At 35.6% G+C, this 23,235-nt stretch overlaps 2 protein-coding genes across 3 annotated transcripts in view; one reads left to right on the forward strand and one right to left on the reverse strand.

The window, feature by feature from the left end:
* The window catches only part of LOC126755064 (transient receptor potential cation channel trpm), a 316,113-nt gene extending 305,185 nt beyond the window's left edge, over positions 1–10,928 (reverse strand). Inside the window, exons 1-2 of the mRNA XM_050467362.1 lie at positions 10,763–10,928; positions 4,981–6,208 (exon numbers count right to left, since the gene is read on the reverse strand). The gene's annotated coding sequence lies outside the window, so the exon portion shown is untranslated. The remainder of the gene's footprint in view (positions 1–4,980; positions 6,209–10,762) is intronic.
* Positions 10,929–13,877: 2,949 nt separating this feature from the next.
* On the forward strand, positions 13,878–21,142 carry LOC126755068 (DNA repair protein complementing XP-C cells homolog). 2 transcript variants are annotated; one of them, XM_050467372.1, is made up of 6 exons: positions 13,878–14,165; positions 14,240–15,036; positions 17,308–19,406; positions 19,543–20,010; positions 20,080–20,248; positions 20,327–21,142. In XM_050467372.1, exons 1-6 carry the CDS (start codon positions 13,984–13,986, stop codon positions 20,602–20,604), a joined length of 3,993 nt encoding a protein of 1,330 aa, XP_050323329.1. In that variant the 5' UTR covers positions 13,878–13,983; the 3' UTR covers positions 20,605–21,142. The 2 variants fall into 2 exon arrangements, with proteins under 2 accessions (XP_050323329.1, XP_050323330.1); XM_050467373.1 differs by lacking the exons at positions 17,308–19,406; positions 19,543–20,010; positions 20,080–20,248; positions 20,327–21,142 and having other exon boundaries at positions 13,880–14,165; positions 14,240–16,609.
* Positions 21,143–23,235: the final 2,093 nt, after the last annotated feature.

Below are 23,235 nucleotides of genomic sequence, written 5' to 3' on the forward strand. Positions count from 1 at the left end.
AAACAGCGGCTACGCTGGCCAGGCCATGTCGTCCGAATGGATGAAAACACTCCAAGTCTGAGAGTATTCGACCCAGTACCCGCTGAGGAAGCAGAGGAAAAGAAAGACGTTTACTCCGTTGGAAATACCAGGTGGAGAAGGACCTGGAATCCTCAATTTGCGCTAAAAACTAATAGGAAGAACGACTGTCACCCTGTTGTAAACTTGTAATAAGTTATCTAAGAACAGTTTAAATTTCATCACCTCATAGATCAACGAAAAGTTTTAAGCTCACCTCAAATTTATTAAGGCGATCATTTTTGTTCCCAGCCACTTCGCTAAGTTCTCCAAATGCGTGTCTACTGAGATATATCAATCACAGCCTGGCAAGAGCGGGATAATAGAGGAGAAAGTGACAATATGATTCCACCACGCCTTATTGTATGTAGCTTTGGCAAAGAACGCCCGTCAAAATATGAATCGCACCGCTTATGAACCTAATGGGTAGTGTACAGTCACAACACCTGCGATTGCGGCAAGATTTACTTTGTTATGCACAAGTTAAAAAGTAAGTCCAGATCTCCAGCGCCAAGACGCCAGAGGATATCGGAAAACCGACTGTCTTCCAATCGGATTGTGTCCTCCTTAACAAACTCATCGACTTTGCAATGTACGCCGACAAATACAAGCCTAATAAGGAAAAAACTTATTTCGCTTAAGTTATTGCAAATGAGGTCATACACTCCTTGCAGAATATTATACTACGCTAATTTTTGAAACTCAAAACTAATGAATTAACCGTTGTAAATGCATTAAGGATGTGGCATGGCCCACATCCAGTGTGGGAATTCCAACGGAAAGTAGTTTTTTCCAATTTAGGAGATGTCCATAAAATTCCTTTAAGCTTATTTCGAATGAAATTGTTCTGTCTGTTTTCTAACTATACTTGTATATCTATAATTTCCGCTAGACCTGATTGGTCGACAAACCCCTATTTTTTATTTAAACAATATTTAGTCGCTCTTAATCTCAATTTCTCACCATATTTTCATAATTCCAAAGATTGCAAACTTGATGTAATAAATCTTGAATTCCTCAACCATTTGAGAACCCGGCTTTGAAATCCCTTTAGACTAAATTCCATCACCTCATAGGCGATCTAAATTTCCCAGGACGATTTTGAAATCACTTTTCGAACCACCACCCAACACAACACAACTCACATAGCAAGCAAAACAGAACAAAGTCGAAATCTACTCCGTCTGTCGTCTGCCATCTCGGAGCGTCTCATGTTTTTATGCGTTGCTTAACTTTGCTTAACTTTTAATGAAGTTATCATAATTTCGGCAGCTTTTATAACCTTGTAAGTAGCCGCAAGATGCCAAACAGGCAAGCAAGCAAGCCGCCCAGCTCGAAGTGAGCGGACGCAAAAGGACAAGCAGACAAATGAGAGCTAAACACATGCTTACGAAGCGTTCTAACGAAGCGTGCATGTTCCGAAGTATATGTGTACGTGTGTATGTTGGAATGTCACGCTGCGTGATGCGGTGAACCAGAAGTTGAATGAGTTTCTCCTACACAAACTGCGACATAATCACAAATAGTTTCGGAGGTATGTGGGAGTGAGACCCCCAGCGGCTATGAGGCGCATATTTGTCAATGTTATTAATGTTAATTAATAGAATGGACTTCACAACCTTGTAGCAAGCAGTTGTTGTTGTTGTGGTGTTGGTTAAAGTCGTTGAACTATTTGCGGAAGTTTACATGTGTGTATGGGTGTATGAAAGGAGCAATTTACCCGCGCAGAACATGGCTGCTGACAACTGAGAAGACGTGGTGCTGGACCCAAGGAAACATTTTTGGCACTTAGCGCATATCAACTAAGCTATTGCCTTTGGAGCGGTGCCGTGCGTTGGGGTTCACTTGACACCGTGTTACCGTGTTGTTGTAAACTATTTTTAAACAGTGGCGGTCATAAATATTCAACGTTATGAAAACGTTAAATTTGTTTTTGGAGACGTTAGACTTGGAAAGCAGTACTAATATTAATGATAAGGATAAAGTGTGTTCACTTTTGAAGTTTTCTTATTATAGTTTTGGCATCTTTCTTGATATGTATATAAATTTTTAATGATTTTGAGCTATATTTCGGATTTAAGTGAGCTCATAACCAGAGTTCAATGGCTCAGTGACATCTCAAATGTACAATTTTTTTTTTATAAATTTAAAGCCAAACGAAAATATTAAAAAACACATTACAAAACAAACGCGCTAATTTGTAAACTAAATTGACGAAATTTCAGAGAAGCTCCCTAAATGTAGATAATACTTTTCAATGTCCGACTGTCTGTATATACGCAAACTAGTCCCTCAGTATTTGTGATATCGAGCTGCCATACAAACTGACTGATCAAAATCAAGTTCTTGTATACATAAATATAAACTATTTTACTCGTGAAGTATTAAGGCTTCGGTGCGTCCAAAGTTAACGTTTTTTTTGTTTTAAAAACAAATAGTCTGCCGGACGATTTGATCCAGAGTGATTACCACTGGGTTAAGAAAGCTGGGTCAAGCTAGCAAAAAGCGAGGACTGTTGGAAAGAATACAAAGATCTTCTAAGGAACTATAAGAAGTTGGTGAGCAGGACAAAACGAGAATCCTGGAAAAGCTTTTGTAGTGGATTTGAAAACACCAACGAATATTATCCATTCTAATTCGCGAAAGTAGCAGAGAGTAGACGGAGAACTACCAGGACTCATTGAAAGACTTAGTCAGTGTGCACTTCCAAGCTGTATGGACGCGGTAAGTCCTAGCTACGAAGGGAGTAGTGCGGTAAACGTTCCCAAACACATCTTTATGGAGACCTATACAAATCTCCCGTAATGGACAAGATTATTCCAGCAATGCTACAGAATGCACTCTGTTTATCCGTGCCATGACAAGATCTGGAGTTGAACCCGGAGAATACAGATCTGCTTGTGTTCACAAGAAAGAACAAATTTTCTCTATGGAGGTTCCCTTCGATAAATGGGACACAACTCTCTCGCAAGGAACGCACCAACTATCTTGGGGTAGTCTTGAACAGCAAACTGCTGTGGAAGCGCAGCGTGGAAAATCTGCGGAACGACTACTGGCAGCAGGAGAATATATATATAGAACCTTCGGGCAAAGCTCGGTGGATAATGGCGATTGGGCAAACACCAACTAAATGATTCCTTTTTTCAACTGGAAAAGAAGGTTCACAGTAGTAGTAGCGGAGCTGGCCTCTAATGCACCTGCAGGCAGTTCCAGAGTCAACATCTACGTAGGCAGCCAAGCAGCAATCAAGGCAGTAACCTCATATCGCATATCGGACAGAAGTGTCTTGGGGAGCAGGGAAGCAGTGGAAAGTGTTGCCAGAAGCAAGAAGCTTCACTTCTGCAGGGTCCCAGGCCTCAAGGGCATCGAGGGCAATGAAATAGTGCACGAGATTGCCAAGAATGGTGTACGGCTAACATGCGAAAACGTGATCAACATTGGGAAACCCATGCATTGTCTATACGACAATCTCAGCAGAAGCATGGTAAAGAATATAAAATAAAGAAGCTGAGTGCAAAAGTCATGTGCAAAACGGTAGATCGGAAGTACCCAAAATTCCTATTTGCACTCGATAAAAGAGACTGTAGGAACATGCCCACTGTCTGGTGGCGACACATCCCAACAGAATGGGGCTGACAGATCAAGAAGACTGCAGGAAATGTCTAGAGCAGGGCACCAGGGGAACAATGGAGCATCTTTTGAGCAATTGTCCGGCATTGGCAAGACCACGCTGTAAGCATCTAGGGTCCCCACGGTATGATACACTGGAGGAGGTACCGATAGTGAGGCCCCAGAGTCTGTTAAAATTCGCGTCAAGAGCAGGGATTCTAAAGGATGACTCCTTCTTTTCGACTTAGCAACTGAACTCTATCTGGTATCTCAAAGGGCCAAAACTAGTCTATGCCTGGCTTATTGGCCTACCAGATTAACCTAATCTAAGAAAGCTACCGAGTATGGCAAAATTCTGAAAACTCGCTTAACCCAATTATGCTACTAAAAACCGTTATTTGTTAAAGTTCAGACAAATTCGTCTAATTGGTATAATTGGACTTTTGAACCCTAAAGAGCCAATATCACTGGTAAGCCAAAATATGCAAGTAAAAACAGTAATTTTTTAAATTACAGTTAGTCAAGGTAGTTGCCACCACATAAAAAATTTAAATATTAATTTTTGAACTTAATTGCCAACACCAAATTTAAAAAACTCAATTTCAAGCCAAAATATGCAATCCAAAACCGTTATTTTTTAGATTCTCGTTCATTTTAGGCGCCACTGTATGCAATGTGCTCTGCAGGACGAGCTTTACACAAACTATCTTTCTTCGTACAAACATGCTACATAAGTAGTTATTCCATTCGGTTATGACGCCTGAATGTAGGCCACGTGATTTATGATGAAAATTCTACTTAAAATTTAGCAACACCCGCAAAAGGCCAATCCATTATCCATGCAAATTAATTTAAAAATGTAGCAATGTGAAACATTTTTGACATTAAAATTTTTCCAAAACTTTTTTAATTGAATTTCAATTAGTGAAGGATATTAAAATATTACTGAATTTACCGTAATACGCTTTAGATTATGTAGAAATGGCGCCTAAACTTTCAATATTTATGGGGACATAAAAATTACACACACACACACACATATATATATATATATATATGCATATAGTATGTCATTCACATTTCGTCACATTTCGTGCATGCCGTTATGATTTTCCCACGCAAAAAGGCAAAAAACAAAGGCCGACCAATAACCCATTCAATCATGCGCCTCAGCGCTCGTTCACATTCATTGGAACAGACCTACACACATTCCTAAGCGTCTATTAATGTCATTTCGTCTTATTCTATTTTAGACGAGCAGAAAAAAGGAAGAAATGCTGAATTGTTTTTGAAATAAAAAATAAGCTCACTCACCAATTAAGAGTTCCAAAGCACTCAAGTGCCTTCGAGTGGAGTGTTTGTTGCGGCGCACTCAGTAACTGTGCAACAACAACAGCAATACGCCGGCGTTGTCTGGAACAATTAGAAGCTATTACAAAGTGCGACGATGATTAGACGACGCCAAAACAACAACAACAAGAGCAACCAATTGCGGCTGAGGTTCAAGGTGCTCATATACTCGCATAAATATATAAGTGAGTGTCTTGGTGTACATATGTATGTATGGGCTTGTAGCACTTGTCTGTCTGACCGTCTGCTTGCCTCTGCCTCGTGGGCTGTGTGCTCGCTTGTAGGCGCGCCAATGGCACACACGTACGCCTGCTGTTGGGCTGCGCGTGTGGGTGGTTTGGGCTGGATACGCTGTCGCTCTGATATGAGTGTGTTTGTGTGTATGTTTGTATGTGTGCAGGCCGCTTCGTTGATGTAATCAAAATTGAAAGTAATTTAACAGAATTTCTTATTTAATTCGTTGGCTTTTGAAAAGACTTTTGTTGTTGTTGATTTTTATTTCATCTGCTTGTGTGTATACACTTCTACAGTTGTTGTTGTTATTGTTATTGCTATTTCTCAATATCTTTACGATTTCTGTGTATTCAATTGCAATTCAATTGCAAATCAAATAAAATTCCGTAACGTGCTGACGGACGACGCGTTCGAGCAGCGGCGAGATAGCGCCCGTTTTAACGGTTAGATAAATACACGGACAAATACACAAGTAGAAGAGCAAGATTACACCGTAAAATGCACAGCAACACTCAGCACTTGTTACAATATTTTTTTTTTATTTTATTCTATTTGTATTTATGTATGTATGTATTGTATACAAGTTTTTAACAAATTTTTATTGTTTATCCTTAAATTCTATTTACTTTGTCTTTTTGATTTTATTTTCCTGTTTTATTGTAATTAAATTAGCTTTTATTATTTTCCATTCATTGAAATGCTACTTGTGGCATCTTCTCGCGTTTTGTATTTGCTTTTATTGTATCTGTTGATTTTATTTGCTTTTGATTAAGGTCAGTTCAGTAGCTCACACAATTTCATTTTTATTTTTTTGCTTACTTCTTAATTGTATTTTTTATTGTTGCTTTTCGCTGGGTAATGGAAATTCTATAAAGTAACTGCTGCCAAGACACTCACACAAACATATATGTTTTTTGTCGTTTTTGCGCTCATATGGATATTGAATAAGTGATTTGTACTATAAAAGTGAAGAAGAAAAATTTTAATTTAGTTATTTGCGATTTTTATTATTTCCTGAAGACGGCTAAATATATTGTTTGCGTAGATATTTTATCACTTAGCCGGCTTCATGACGAGATTTTTATTTTTTATAAGGTCTAATATAGCGGAAAATATTTTTTAAATGTTGCTCGGTAATTTTGTTTTTAATTTAGCGAGTTTCATACAAAGATGCACGCAAACACACAGATTTTCATAACTTTAGCACAATATTTTTATATATATTTTTAAATTAGTTTAGCATAATTGAAGTTAAATTTTTTTATCTTCATAAAACTCATTCCCATAACACATTCAATAATATTAATATTTTTAAGTCATAAATTGAGCTTAAAAGCTTGAAGCTATGATGAACATAACCTCACTTACTTAACTTAACTTACTTATTTACTCTAAGGTGAATGAAATGAAAAACAAATAAAAAAAACTTACTTTAAGAAACTATACCTAATCCCAACTCTCGTTTTCGAATGAAATTATATTATACTCAGATCTAAAAATTTTACAAGTTTAAGAATACATGCTCAACAAAAGAAAGAAAAAATTTGTTTGAATTAATTTCGCAGTTTACAGCTTCAAATGTTAAGCCGTTGACCGCAAGAATCAACGGTCATAATTTTCAAAAATCGATTTTGTTTTCTACATTTCTTAAAGTATAATATCTTAGAAATATTCTCTGGAAATTTTAAGTAAATCCGACTAGTTTTCGAGTTATTCGATAACTGGGGAAGGTATCTCAGCGCTCTGAACCTAGAGTGTAAAACTTCAAATGTAAGCTGTAGCTTTTTGTAAGCATGAAAAACTAGTGTCTGACAAGGGCTTTTTTGTGACTTTATTTGTTTAATATTTAAAAAATTAACTGAGGGTTTTATGCTAAAAACTGAAAAAAAAATGTTTGAAGGCGCTATTTTATTAATTTAAAAAAAGCTTCGATTAGACACTAGATTATCTACAGATTAATAAAACAAATTATTTGTCCGATTGAATTTAGATGAAAATTCAATGATTAGGAACACAACAAAGAGCTTCAATTGAAACTAAATCAACAAAAACAGCCTTTACTTAATTTTTTTTTAATTTTTGTCTAGTGAAATCGAAATCGTATTTAATGATGCTTTTATAAAATAAAAAAATGTCTGCAAAAAAAAATAAAACGTTCTTTTTTTTCATATCTCTGACTATAGCTAACCACTTAAAAAATTTTACTTCAAATCATAAAAGCTTCGATGAGAAAGAAGGGTTTTTCCAATATAAAAAAGTTATCGAAAATACTTGTGAAACCTTTCTAAACCAGTGGGACAGAATTGTAATCAAAGATCAGCTGTTTTGCCAACTGGCTACGAAAACAGTGTTGTTAACTTTAGTGCTTAAAGTGAACGCAGACTTCTACTTACTTGAAAATTAAGGTAAATTAAAACGAAATAATTTTTGCACCAATTTATACGACCTCAGCTTTTCATTTAAAAACTCTCATATCCAATAATGTAGTTTCACATGTTTAGCCGACGGCTGTATTATAAATTACGGTTGACTGCTGGAAAAAATCACATTGGTCAAGCTATTTTCCTATTTACTTTATTTGTGGATTTTCTATTTACATATGCAATAAAACTTTGGATTACACGCAAATATTTTCAAATATATGTATTTTTTCTGTTTGTTGTGAGAACTACAACAACAAAATTAAAAAAAAAAAAAATAAGTTCGGTAAAAAAAATAATTAGTTAAAGAATTAATTTGTGGCTTTAGTGTAAAATTTCCCTTCAATTATGCTTTTAGCTTGTTTATAATACCGACAGAGTTGGTAACACGTCAATTTTGTATTTGCAAATTGGCGTAAGGAAGTAATAAAACATAATATTTGTTTATTAAGTTCAACTTCCACTAATAATTGAATTTTACAATGTAGCATATTTACAATGCATTAATTTAATAGCGCACTATTGCCTTCATAATATAGAACGTTAAATTTGAACGCCGCTTTTCAATCAATTTGGCTGTTTTACATCATATTCAAAGGCATAACCACATCACTCAGTTAATTAAAAGCACCAATGCATATTCAAATAAATAAAACGCACAATAATAGTCAAATAATAAAAACACTATGCATTCAAAGAGAAACTAAAAGTATACAATTCGTGGAGCGTACAAAGCATTAGCGGCGGCACATTGTTTATAATACACAGTAATTTATTACACTTTACCACTCACTGATTTCGGATATTAATTTTGAATATGAACGCATATAAAAGTGCACAATGAATTTTCAAATACATATATTAAAAAGCAACTGAACGAAATGTTAGGACAAATAGATTTGTGCGGAAATTCCAATGAATAAACGCAAACGAAAGCCACGTGCAAATATAATCGAAGCGGCGGGTATGGAAGCACACGGAATCCTCAGGTTATTAGTTGTTCATGAGTATTGTAAAAACTACAAGTGTGGTTGCATTCGTGCAACACTTCAAAATCCAGATGCCCTAATGCAAAGTGATGTTTTTCCAATGGCAACAGTGCAATAACAAGGTAGCGGGTGGATGAGACGCTGTGCTCATGACAGTGCGCTGACAATGTACAGCGCTGCTGGCATTGTAAACGGGCAGAAAGTAAACAATTTCATATGCATTTGTGAAATGCGCGCAAACACATAACACATGCATAGTTGTTATTCGATCATATTTTCAAATTCGAGCGAGTCTACATTGCCTGCATTGGCCAACGAAGTTAGCATTACTTGTTAAATAAATTAGATTTATAGTTAGATAGCAGCAGGGCAATGATAAAAGGAATTTTCGCCAACAGCGTAATTTGTTTCGGACACTACAGGTAAAGTGATAACGATAATGTCAGCAACATCTCAAAATAATAGTGGAGGTGAGACTTATCTTTTTCCGTAGACAATAAATAAATTTTGTGAAAAAAAAAAATTTAATGTGCAAACTGAGAATATATTAGTAGTGTATTTATACATATGTACATTGTGTGAGAATTCATTTGACCAGAAAATAAGTGATAAATTCGTTCACACATACTTGAAGCAGTCGCAGAGTAAGAGAATGTTAATGGAATAATTAAGCAAATCGGCTAAAAAGTTAAATTTTCAAAACAAATATCTCCATTCCCAAGATATTTGATTATATGTAAAGGAGACTGGATCTGGATATTGATGGATACTGCCAAAAACAGTCAACTCGGCACTTTAGAAGCCATTTGAGTAACGTTGTATGGCGCTAAAACCACAGAAGTTTAACGGTTACTGAAACATACTATCACAATTTAGCTTAAAGCGATAATAAGTCACTTAATATTGTATAAACTCGCTTTTAGCGTTAAATCTATTTGATACAAATAATAAAAAGATGTAAAATTCCCTGATTTAGTTAAAAAAAAACGGTATATAACCGCAGTACTGATAAACATATTATATGAACACACAGCTATGTAGGTCATTTGCTTTGAGACCTTAATCACACAAGTTAACGAAGTCAGGAGTACGACTAAAGCAGCATTTTGGACAGGTTATAACACTCTTTCCGTGAAATACACTTATTTTGAAACCGGTACGCAAATAACGCTTTTCTGAGGTTAACGCACCAAACTTCTAACCGTGTTTTACCAACAATCATTATAATTTATTATTTTGTTTTAATGAAATTATTCAGTGATGGGATTTTGGTGAGTGCGTAATTTAAAAGCTCTTCGTACCCTAATTAATATTTTCGGAATTGTGCGCACAGCACAGTAGAAACTTTTCTTGAACTGAAATATTTAAATAATTCCCGCAGCGCGCACAACGATTTATTTTATATTTTTAAAAAACTGAAATGTTATTAGCAGCTAAGAATTTTTATTGCTTCGCACCTTTAACCAGATACTAATCTAAATTATTTAATGGTTTTTTTCATCCTCAGCACTTTCACTAGATCATCCAAATTCGCACTTCACACATGTATGCGAAGTTATTATGAAATAAACATACCACGAAAATACCACAAAAAATTATACATATATGTATGTATATACATATGTATACATTTTGCTACGTAACTGAACGGGTTAGCGTGCAAGTGGAAAGTCAATGCCTTAACATTTTAGCGTATTCTCATTATTGCTCAAACGAGTGCGGGTGCGGGCGTTGAGTGATGACCTCGTCGACCAGCTGACTGTCTAGTGATCACCGCTCGGCACCGCCTGCCTATTGATAAAGCATTGTATGGTTCCAAAGCAAGATGCGCGCGCTGCTATCACAAATGTAATTTGCACTAATATTTTATTACTTAGAATAATAATATCGCCGGCATAGCTGAGAAACACAATCATACATAAGATAATACATTTCTCATACAATTAATTAATTTTCTTCGTTGTACATTATATTTTTCTTTCCAATTCACTTTTTATGCAATGCTAAAAATTTTCGTCATAATCTTTTCGGGAATTCCTTTTTTACTGCACATTTTTACACACATTCACTGTATTTTCTTATTATTTATTTTTTAATAATTACTTTTTTTTTGTTTCAATGCACCAGTGGGTACTCCCTTCATAAGTTATTTGAACGATTCAATCCAAGTAGATATCACACATCTGACGACGAGGCAAGCACAAACACGCGAAGATAACAAGAATGAAATCAGAGGACTTAACACGATGCAAAACAGAACGAGAATGAACTGAAATTTTCGATATTGTGGGCGCATGAAATTCGCCCAATTTCGTCTTGTTTTGATTACGTGCTTTCTTTGCATGTGTTCTTTTGACATTTCTTCGCTCAGCTGTCAGTAACAGTGCTGCCAACACTTGCAGACAATTACTAATTGAAAGGGAAAACGTTTATGTAGAAGTGCCGGAAAAGGGCATTCATTATAACACGGTGCTAGATATTTAGTAAGGACCCTATATTTATGCTATTTGTATTGTTTGTTGGTGATAAGACGAATTTTTAATTACTGTTTTAATTATCAGTGTATTTATTTAGGTTTTACATTTTATAGCAATTTGGAAAATATTTGTTTTGTTATACTCCAATTTTTATATGAAATTACTAACAATCATACCATCTAATCATAAGATCGCTCAAAAATAATACAACTTGAGTTATTCTTTTATCCTTTTTAAATTATTTGTACAAGAGATAATGCTGTGGACTTAAGTACAAAGTAATATCAAAGTCGCAATAAATTGATTTCGAAAGATTTTCGCTTTATTTCAAAAATTTTTATTAAAAAAAAAATAAATGTTTGTTAGACAATTCTCTAGAATGCTAAGACTTCTAGTTAAACAAATAATAATAATTTTAGATGCCAATACTAACTTGACGGTGCGATTGATAAAGCTATGAGTTTTTTTATTATACTTTAGTAGTAACTGCACTCACAGCGTTGTGTAAAGACAAATAAAACACTTCTCACCATAGAATTGAATTGCATTAAAAGACCCGTTTTATTTTTGTTTTTCTAATCACTATAATTTAATGCGAACCGAATACAATTTGCTAGCGACCGCTCACCGCAAAAATCCGAAAGGAACTGTCTCGAATTAAATCCAACTAGAACTGCAGTAGTCAAGTTTTTATGCGTTCCTTGCTGCATATGTGATAGCAAAACAAAAAGGATTCGGCAAGCAGTGCGCAGGATCAACAAATAATATTCGCCGCAAAAAACACTTTGTTTGCAACTTCGTATTTAGAAAACAACTTCATAAGGAAAGTAAACATGCTACTAATTTGTTCAAAACATAGCACACATTGCAAATTACGTTTTTCCAAATGGCCTAGACATTATACCGCTCTTGTATGACAATTAGCGCTAATTCAAAAAAATTATGTGACAATTATACAGTTATAACTGCACGCGTTTGGTGAAGGATAAAAGTAAACATGCCGTGAGCACATGACATCCAAAAAGCACGTGCTCTCCAATTCCATTTTGTCGCAAAATATTGCTCCACTTTAGCGCGCGACCTAAACATACGCGCACACACATATACACATTCATAAGGTGGCCCCAATAACTATCATTCCACCGCGTGTTCGATTTGTTGCGCTTTCGTTGTGGACATAAACACACACATACATATGTACATATTTTGAAAAGTTTTTTTGTATTGTGTTCCCTTTTTCTTGTTTTGGTCGTGTTGCTCCTTTCCACGGCGTGACCTACCTCAACTTGGACGCTTGTTGTGAAAAAAGTTTGCTTGCAAATTTCGCATGGTACTTATACATATGTATGTATGTATGTACTTATTTGACACTATATATGTACATACATATACATATGTATGGGTATGTTACAGTCATGTGTACAAGGAAATGCTTCTTTTCCGCTTAAAACTATTTTAAGCGAAGGACTTGCAAGGAGTGCAAGTTAATCGATTTGAAATTGCATAACCGCGATATAAATACAACATTTAAGAGTTCAGCAACTTGTCCGCTTGCTTTAAAATTATTATTCACATACACTCGTAGGGATTTATGGATCTATAAAAAAAAATCAAGCAAAAATATTAATTTCGGTCAGTTTGTAAGGCAGCTACATATGTATATGCTATAGTTGTCCGATTTGAACAATTTTTGCGGAGAATAAAGCAATGCCTTGAATAATAATTTATGCTAAAATTATTGAAAATTAAAAAGTTATCCCTGAAGGTCTTGAGTTTGATCGGACAGTGTGTAGCAGCTTTTTTATAATTTTCCGATATCGGCGGTTTCGACAAATGAGCGACTTCTTGGGAAGAAAAGAATGTGCGCAAAATTTCATATCGATATCTCAAAAACTGAAGGACTGGTTTGCGTATACATATACAGACAGACAGACGAACAAGACTAAATTGACTCAGCTCGTTACGGTAATTCATATACATACATACATATAGCATGTATAAACTTTATAAGGTCTTCAGCGTTTCCTTATGGGTGTTACAATCCGCGTAGCAAACTTATTTTATAATGTACATATATATAATAAGAGCATATGATATGACGTTCCGATTCCTACCTTCACGACTCCACCGTTTTCGCTTTCAGTTATTATGCGCAAATGACGTCATAACTACTAAAATATGCACAAACAACAAGGTCGCGCAGTTTTTAACAATTCGACATTTACAAGCACAAAGAAACATACATACTTGTGTGCTTATAAAGTATTACTTCATCTCTGGTTCTTAGTTTTAGTGACGGAGTGTCTTCCGTACATCTATTACATATATTTAACCGGCAAGAGTTAAAACATTCACATGGAAACATTCAATAGCAGTTACCTTACATAAAAAACGCGCTAATAATCCTTGCAAACGCTTTGTCCTTAGAGCGTCTTGGCCGGATATACTTTTGAGACATTACGGTTAGGTTAAACCGTCTGCCTTTCTATAGAAAATATGCTATGCTATGTATAATGATTGCGGAAGAATTAAAATATTAAACTTATTGACTTTTATATTAATATAAAATTAAAAATATACAGGTTCAAAAATAATTACAAATTTACTTTTCCTTCCTCACAAAATGCTTCAAATTCCATTATTGGCGGTAATTTTTCAATGTTGCTCTAAAAACAATGTTATGTCAAAATCCCTTTCTTAAGGGCCCGTTTATTGTGAATATAAATTTAGCGTGTATAGAAGAAGAGCTCACAATAATTTCAAACAGCATCAAAAAATCGATATAGCAGAACGAAATTCTTGATGTGAAAAGAATATCTATTTTCCGCGCGTAGGTAGTGCACAAAAATGTCGGACGAGGAAGAAGAATCAATGTCTGAAGGATTTTCAGCCAGCGAGGATGAATGGAAGCCAACAAAAGATGTACGTGGTGGAGAATCATCTGATGATGATGATAGCGATTTCGAAGAGCTGCGTCAAACTGCAGGCGCGCAAAATATCAGTGGTTCTAGTGCTGTTGGAAGAAGAAAGTAAGTTTTATACCGTTCGTTGTGAAATTGTTGTTATACATATGTTTATAAATATGTGTGGTCAACTATAATAGGGGGACAACGGCTGCTAAGGCTGCTGTAAAGCAAACTGCCATTAAGAAACGCAAAGCCGCTGGTCAATCACTGCGCACTAAACTCTACAACAAATATCGGCCACCACCAAAAACATTTCTATCGCCAAATAGTGCTGGCAGTAATTCACCATCGGCGTCAACCTCACGAACGGCTTCAAAAAACGCCCCAATGCCCAATGAAAGTGGCGAACCTGGCAACGACTCCAGCAGCGAATCAAGCGTCGAAGATTATCTGGTAAATCCAGAGGATATCGATTTTCAATCGAGCTTTTTCAACGTACAACGTATAGACAAAGAAAAATCCACTTCACCAGTACCCGTTTTCGATTGCAATGCGGGTATAGCGAAACTCTCTGATTCGGATTCAGAGGATAACAACGAATCTAGTGCCGATGAGCAAGCAAATGGAAAGTCATTTGATTTTGCAAATTTGTTGGATAATGTTAATAGTCTGGAGCGTGCCAAGGAAACCATAGCGCAACGTGGTGCTGAAACCAAACAGCAAGTCACCAAAACAATCGGTGAAAATGTGAATGCAAACGCTATGGATGTCAACTCGCTACTTGCATTGGGCGAAAAGCAAAGTAATACTGCCTTGCGTAGTGTTAAGTCGAAGGATGATGGCGAAGAGGAGGACGATGAATGTGAAATTGAACGTGCACCGCATAAACTAAGCAAAACGAAGTCGACACGCGTTAAACGGCATACTAAAACGCGACCAGCTTCAACGGTTGTCGCCGGAGATACTGATGATTCGGACTTTGAGGAAGTGGCAGGTAGGAAACGCAAATAGTGGACTGTGAGTGGTAGAATGCTACTAATAAAATGTCTAAAATGCGCTTCCAATTGTTCAAATGAGACTGTGTGTAGGTTTGTGCGTACATTATGTGTTCTTAACTTTTTTCGATTTTAACATAATGGTTCATGTACCCATTCTTAAACGGTAATTTGAAATATATAAATAATAGACGAATTTGAAAAAACATTCCAATAGATGTAAAACTGCAAGCATTCAGCTTTTTAAATATATTTTAAAACAGTAAATAAGCAGTTGACACATTCGTTTTACAATTTGCAATTTAAAGAAATTAACCTTTTATTCATATAGCATAATCAAGTGGGTGTTTACGTTAATAAATATTATACGTTGTGTTTTCGCGGTATTTGATTTAATATATACTTTTTATATTTAAATAAATGTCTTTTCAAGCCCACTTTTGTCGCAGCGTCCGTTTAAACAATAGCAAAATTAGAAAATATTCAATACCCAAGTACCTAAACCACTGTATGTATCTGTCTTGGTGCTGGTGAGGCATGGTTACGTATTGTCAAAAGAGTGTAATAATTAAAATTATATATAAAGTAAAGTATTATAGCTAGTAATGCAATTAAATATTTCGAAATCATATTAATGTAGTTAGAATTGTTCTTAAATTTAAAGTATTGATAGTGGTGAAATTTGGACGAACAATAGAATTATAGTACATGCAGATAACACGCTCAGTTTATCTATAACAGTCTATATCATTTGCAATTTGAAGCGCTTATATTCGTATGTATTAGTGTTTAGATTAATCTATTCATACAATTGAAGGGAACATGGTTTCTAAGTGACTGAAGAGAAACCATTTTAACTCTAAACTCATAAAATAATATAAAATTAACAGCATAAAATCATCGGTGTGTCAAATATTCATTCAAATATACAAACATAACTAACTTCCTATTTACAATTTAATAGAAATAGATAACTGCACGTCATATTTTAATGCCAATAAACCCAAAATATGTTATCGAGCAGCTTTAGCAGCTATAATCAATATGTTCACTTTAAAAAATTGCATTAAATGTCTTTAAGTGCTAAAAATGAATGCATTTATAGTTTTATTTCCACTTTAAAGTAAATTTGGCGATGGAAAATTTAGTTTAATGTCGGATTTTAAAGTATAAGTAAACGGTTTTATCCTATATTAATTGAAAACAATTTTGAAAATTTGATTTAATATTACTATAACTGACACCAACGCTTAAAACTTTTTTATTTTTCGTAGAAAAATTTGTACAAGATTTCGCTTTTAAAAAACTTTTTGTCTAATATGTGACAGCGCCATGTAAACCAATATTTTTATATTTAAAAGCAAAAGTTGTTTTAACTAACCTCAAATTTCAGTTACTGACAACATTAACTAGTCATAGTAGCATATTTCATTTGTTTGTTACATATTTTACAAAACATATGTATTCATATATAGATTCATTAATTAACTCGAACTGATTGTTAACGAATTTACTTTAAATCATGTATTCAAAAACGAAATTAAGCAAAGTTAAGTGTTTGTCAGAAGCAAAGGTGCAAAAAATCACAAAAATAAATACAAAAGTAAATAAAATGAATAACTAAGGAAACAGCAAATTTAAAGCGAAAATTGTTAAAAACCAAATAAATAAAAATAAAAAATAATTTAAAAACAATTTTACCTTTTAGCGCAGCTGTAGTTAACACAAGTATGGAAAAGTTCTCAAACAATTAACCGTTAAATAATAAATGTAGTTAAATTCAAGTAAAACCCAAAAAATAATATAAAAAGTAAAGCATAAAAATTTATTTGGATTTTAAGCCGCACGATACACTTGCACACAAGTACACACATACTCACACGTTTAAGTGGAAAATAAAAACGCAAACAATTTAATGCAAAAAAGTAAAATAATCGTTTTTGTATAAAAAAAATTGGGTCCTTAATGGTGGTGGTCAATATAGGTTAAGCTTTAAATTTAAATATATTTTGGTGATGTTTAATATTTTTCTATAACTTTTGTGAGCTTATGCTATTAGTACGTTAGTATTCTGCAGTTGGCTTGTAGTTTCTACGTATTTGCATCTACGTCTAACTATCGCTTCCACTCGCAGTCACTAACAAATACCGTACGTCGCACCGCTACCGACAACTTACTTACTACAACTACTACTAAACTACCGGCTGTGCTAATTTTACTTACGCTTGTTACTCCCATGTCATGGACATGCTTTTTTTCAATAATTTCAGAAGACACACACTCTGTGTCGCACTCAACCACTCACGATTCCAGCGCACTGCTGAACACCTCGGAGGGTTTGGAGATTCACGTGGAGCTGCCTGGCAAACAGCGGCGCACCAAAGAGAAAAACCAGCAGGACTTAGAGTTGGCGCTCAAACGAAAATTGAATCGCGATTTGAAAGAACGTTACTTTAATTTACACAAAACTACTTTATTGTGTTGTTTTGCACGTAGTTACCGTTACAATCGGCTGCTCAACGACACACCGCTGATGCAGGCCGCATTAAAATTGCTGCCGAGCAGCAATGCCTATCCACCAGTGCGTGGCACCGAGATCAAGTACTTTCAGTCAATGGTCACTTGGTATAAGACCGCTGTGAAGTTGGATTCGCCCAATTTATATGGTGAGAAGGTGCGTAAGAGTAGGCGGCGAGTGAAGCGGGAGCTCATGTCGCAGATTAAACGTAAGGAGGCAAGTTGCAAACAGGATTTTGTATTTATATTTGTGTGTTTACTGCGTGCGATGGGCTTGCAGTGCCGGCTGATTGTCAATATGCAGCCGCTGCCGCTGCGGCCATCTCCATCAGATTTGTTGACGATCAAATTAAAGCGCGAGGGCGATAAAAAGGAAGAGGATGCGGTGGAGGTAAAGAAGTTGAAAGTCGAAAGTGACATAACAACTGGAACAGAGAGTAAGAAGCAGCTTGAAAAGACCAGCAAGGAGAAGGCTACAAAAGCAAAGGAAAAGAGTGTGAAAGAGGAGAAGAAGAGAGATAAAGAAAAAGAGAAAGCACGGGATAAGGGCAGTGAGAAGGCGGTTAAAGAGAAAGTCACGAAGGAAAAAGAAAAGGTAGGTAAGGATGTTGTCAAGAGTAGTCGTGCCAAGGTAGTTTCAAAAAATTCCGATAAGGAAGCGGTGCAGAAAAGCTCTCACGAAGTAAGTAAAAAAACGCCAAGTGCCAAGCTAGCTGAATTAAAAGCGGTAGAGCAATCTGAAAGTAAGGATCACATTGTAAAGTTAAACGAAAATCTAACACAAACACAGCAGCCTTCAAAAAGAGCTCTGGTCAAAGTATCAAAAGAAGAAGCGGCAGCGGATGCTAAGAATGCACTGAACAGCTCAAAAGAAAAATTATCTACAAAGGAAGTAAAACCGAAGCTTTCGCGTCTAAAGAGCAAAAGAAATGTCACGAATCCTAATGAGCGTGACAAGCTCGACTTATCGGCTGATAAGCCTGGTCTCAGCGTTGAAGCAATGACAACTGCACAAGCCAAGCGGCAAATTTCCACTGAGAAGCCAATAATAAATAAAGCAAAAGCGGCAACTAAAAGCGCTAAGCCAGTAATACAAATTGGTTCACCTGTCATACCGAAAATCGTGATCCAATCAGGTAAAACAGTTATCACTGCCGAACGTGAGAACCAACCACATGCCAGTAGCACCCGGACGCGTGTCACTCGTTCTCGGAGTAAATCCCCCAAAATGCATATCTCACCTACGTTCCTACAGAGCACAGATTATAGAAATAAATTTCCTGAGCCCGCAGCTAATGTAAAAGCACTGCCGAAAGCTGGCCGTATCCCGACACGTGCAAGATCAAAAAGTCCAAAGCAGAAAATACAAATTTCGACAGATTTCTTGAAAGGACATGGTACCAGCGCCGCCGAATCAATTGCAGGCAGCACACGAGTAGGACGTATCTTACGTTCACGTCAAAAATCCAATGAGGTTGCTGGTAGTGATAAAAAACTACCGCCAGTGCCACAATTAGATGGCGCTGACGATAGTTTGGAGAAGGTGCCGTCTAAAAGTAAGCGTCCACAATTAAAAAAGTTGAAAATGAAATCGCGATCGCGTGACGACGATTCCGATTCCGACTTTGAGCCGTCACCACCGAAACAGCTCAAAAAGCCGCCACAATTACCAACAAAGAAGCCTGTGGACCGTCGTGTGTTGTCGTCCGATGAGGAGGAAGGTGGTGGCGGTAAAGTCAAGCGTAATCCAACAGCGGCAGATATTTGGGTGGAAGTGTGGTCCGATGCGGAAGAGCAGTGGGTTTGCATAGAGTTGTTTAAAGGCAAATTGCACTCCGTAGAGGCGATCAGGGTAAGTTATATACGATTTTATGTTAAAAATGAGAAAATGCGCTCAAAAATTACTTTAAAAATAAATCATTTGAGTATGGTATTTTCTGAAATTTTTTAAAATACTATTTAAAAATAATAAAATACAAAATTTTTAGAAAGCCGCCTCTTCCAGTTTCGCCTACGTGTTCGCATTCCAAAATGATTTGAGCATTAAGGATGTGACTGCTCGTTATTGTCCCAATTGGACAACAACTGTACGCAAGTCACGTGTTGAACGCGCGTGGGTGGAGGCAGCCTTTGCACCGTACTATGGTCAACGCACAGCTCGTGACATTCGCGAGGATCAGGAGTTACGTCGTATACACGAAGAGAAACCCATGCCTACCTCAATTGCCGAGTACAAAGATCATCCGTTGTATGCGCTTCAGCGTCATTTACTTAAATTCCAAGCAATCTATCCGCCGGAACCACCAACCTTAGGTTTTATACGTGGTGAACCGGTATATGCGCGTGAGTGTGTGCACACCCTACATTCGCGCGAAATTTGGCTGAAGCAGGCTCGCACTGTTAAGCTGGGCGAACAGCCTTATAAAATTGTAAAGGCGCGCCCCAAGTGGGATCGGGTAAATAAGCGAAGTTGCATAAATATTTTTATATAAATTTAATTTAATATTTTATATACGCTCCCATAGTTGACACAAACAGTCATAAAAGACCAACCGCTGGAGATTTTTGGGTATTGGCAGACAGAAGATTATGAGCCGCCAACCGCCGAAAATGGCGTTGTGCCACGCAATGCATATGGCAATGTGGAACTATTCAAAGAGTGCATGTTGCCCAAGAAAACCGTACATTTACGCTGTAAGTTATCCCAACAATTTTGTTTTTTTTTTTTATCAAGTGCAGATTCAATTACAATTTGTCTTTGATACCTTTCAGTGACGGGCTTAAACCGCATTTGCAAAAAACTTGGCATCGATTGTGCGCATGCAGTGATTGGTTTTGATTTTCATCAAGGCGCCTGTCATCCTCTATACGATGGTTTTGTCGTTTGTGAGGAGTTTGCCGATCAAGTGACGGCGGCTTGGTATCAAGATCAGGAAGAGCAAGAGAAAAAGGAGCAAGATAAATATGAAGCACGTGTTTATGGCAACTGGAAGAAGCTCATTAAAGGTTTGATTATACGCGAGCGGCTAAAGAAGAAATATAATTTTTGAATGTAACTATGTACCCAGAGGCGTATTAGTGTTAAGTTACAAGTTTATTATTACCGTATGTTTCGTTTTGTTTCGCCTGACGATTCTATGAATTTGTATTTTGCTTTCTGTATTTATGGTCCATATATGTACGTACTTGCGATTTTTGTATTTTTTTTTTTTTGTTTTAACTGTCGCATTATTTTTTTTCAATGTATATTAAAATAATTTCATGCTATGAAATAATATGCATTGTAGACAAATATATATTAAGGATTTATAGTACGAACTGGTTTTTACAAAATAATACTATATACTTATACACTTTTTCTGTCCAGGAAATTCACCAAATTTGTAATAAAATAACGTTGGTATTTAAGTATTTTGTATTGAAGTGTATACTAACAAGTCATGGTTAATGAAATGTGTGTCCATTGCATTTGTACTATATTTCCTCCATACGTGCATTGTCTTCATTCAGATGCGCCACATGTATGTTTTGTCTTACTTGTGATTAAATAAGCAGTTTTGCATTCAAAAATAAAAGTTTTCTTTGTAATTAATGCTGTTTCATTTGATAGAGGCTTCAGGAGTTTTAGCAAATAATCCACTTCCACCGTATCTTGTGTTACACTATCAATATCAGTTACATATGTATATTCTCTACTTTGGGTTTCTCTTTTTAAACATTTTGAAATTGTATTCAATTTCACTTCCGCGTATCTTTATTACCCTCCATATTTGTCTTATGTTTATAGCAGAACTGCTAACAATCGTTAATTATCGTTATCGATTAATAAACAAAGACGGTATTAAACTTCGTTACAACTGTGTATAAAACAAAAGAATTATGAAAACTCCAATTAACAGTAGTGTTAAAGTTTCTAATAATATAAAGTGTGAAATTTTTAAAACTACTAAAATGTTTAAAAATACTAAAATAGTTATTAATATGGAAAATTGTATGACTGTTTTGTGTTTATAGTGAACATTTTTAATGGAAAATTGCTTTTTATGTAAATTAATAAGAAGAATAGCAAGTTCTCCATATCAAAACATCTACAGTAGCGGACAGTGAAATCCGGACAACCTGTGAGTTTGTATTTAAAACACGATTGTAACCGACAAGCGTAACTTTCTGCCGAAAGGATTATTCTTTCACATAAATTTGTGCTCTGTACACGTTCTATAACAACTTTTAGTTTTTTTTTCAATAGTTTCAAAGTTTATTTCGTGCTTGTGCTTCGTTAAAGCTTAAATATGCCAAAATTAAAAAAAAAATGTACGAACTGCAAAAAAGTAATGTTTTTATTTTGCGAAAAGAAAATCTGACCATTCGGGAAATTAGTGATAGGCTTCAGCAAAAAAATTCCATGAGAGAATTTCTAAAAAATTTCGATGAAACAAGGTCTCTTAAGAGAAAAACTGGCTCTGGAGCAAAGAAGAAGACAAGTTCTAGGGAAGATCGGGTGATAGAACGTATCAGTTTGAGGAATCGCTTCAAAACTGCTGAGGACATTAAAGTGGAGTTATTTGAAGATGTCGGTACGGAAGTTAGCGCAAGACCTGTTCGTCGAAGGTTTCAAGAAGTAGAATTGAACGCTCGTCGGGCCGCCAAAAAAACACTTTTAACCTCAAAAGGATATTAAAATTGGACTCAACTTTATTGGCGAAATGTAATCTTCTCAAATGAGTCCAAATTTAACATTTTTTGCAACGACGGTATGTCCTACATGAGAAGGAGAACTGGTGAGCGGTTCAAGGACGAATGTGTTCAAAGAACTGTTAAGCAGGCAGACAATGGTCTGGCGTTGCTTTTCCTATTATGGCCTTGAGCAACTAGCCCTAATAGAAGGAACCGTCAATGGGACTAAGTATCAGGAGCTACTTGAGACAGATTTATTACCTTCAATGGAAAACCATTTTTCACGAGCGGATGTCCTTATTTTTAAGGATGACTCTGCGCCCTACCATCGTGCCAAAATAGTAAGTATCATTTTTTTGAACAACTAGAGTTTATTATTACAATTTTAATTACAAATTTTATACTTGTCCTTTTTTCTTTCTTTACGGTGATGAATTATTTACCAATATCGGGGTCGCAGGTACCAGTCCGGATATCAATCCGATTGAGAACCTTTGGTTTGTAATGAAGGCTCAGGTATCACAGAAGAGACCAAAGAATTTAGCAGAATTGGATGAAATTCTCAAAGAAGTGTGGTATAACGGTATTGGAGCAGGAACAATAAAAAACATGATAAATTCAATGCCCGAGCGTAAAAAAGCCGTTATAAAAAGGAAAGGACGTTAGACAAAATACTAAAAAGAGTGTTTTTGTATAGATTAATGTTTCCTTTAACTAAAACTATAAAATCATTTCTCTAATGTAAATAATAAAAAATACCTCTGTTTATAATGCTAGCTACCAAAATGATACAATATCTAAAAATAATAAAAAAAAATGTTTATAAGTGCAATTCACAACATTGACTTTTTTGCGCTTAATACTAATGTACTAAATATATATTATTGTTTTAAAATTAAAAATTTAAACATTCCCTTAAAATAATAAAGAAAAACTTTAATTTTTTAGTTTTCCGGATTTCACTGGCCTGTAATGTTTGTCCTTATGCCTTGTTTATATTAACAGCA

The sequence above is a fragment of the Bactrocera neohumeralis genome, chromosome 4 (genome assembly GCF_024586455.1).
Source record: "Bactrocera neohumeralis isolate Rockhampton chromosome 4, APGP_CSIRO_Bneo_wtdbg2-racon-allhic-juicebox.fasta_v2, whole genome shotgun sequence".
NCBI classification, from domain to species: Eukaryota; Metazoa; Arthropoda; class Insecta; order Diptera; family Tephritidae; genus Bactrocera; species Bactrocera neohumeralis.

What these genes read in the sequence shown, in the direction of transcription:
- LOC126755068 (XM_050467372.1), top strand. Translation starts at nt 13,984, where the DNA reads ATGTCGGACGAGGAAGAAGAATCAATGTCTGAAGGATTTTCAGCCAGC. An exon ending in AGTGCTGTTGGAAGAAGAAA is followed by an intron (nt 14,166 to 14,239) that starts GTAAGTTTTATA and finishes CAACTATAATAG; the next exon opens with GGGGACAACGGCTGCTAAGG. An exon ending in GGACTTTGAGGAAGTGGCAG is followed by an intron (nt 15,037 to 17,307) that starts GTAGGAAACGCA and finishes CAATAATTTCAG; the next exon opens with AAGACACACACTCTGTGTCG.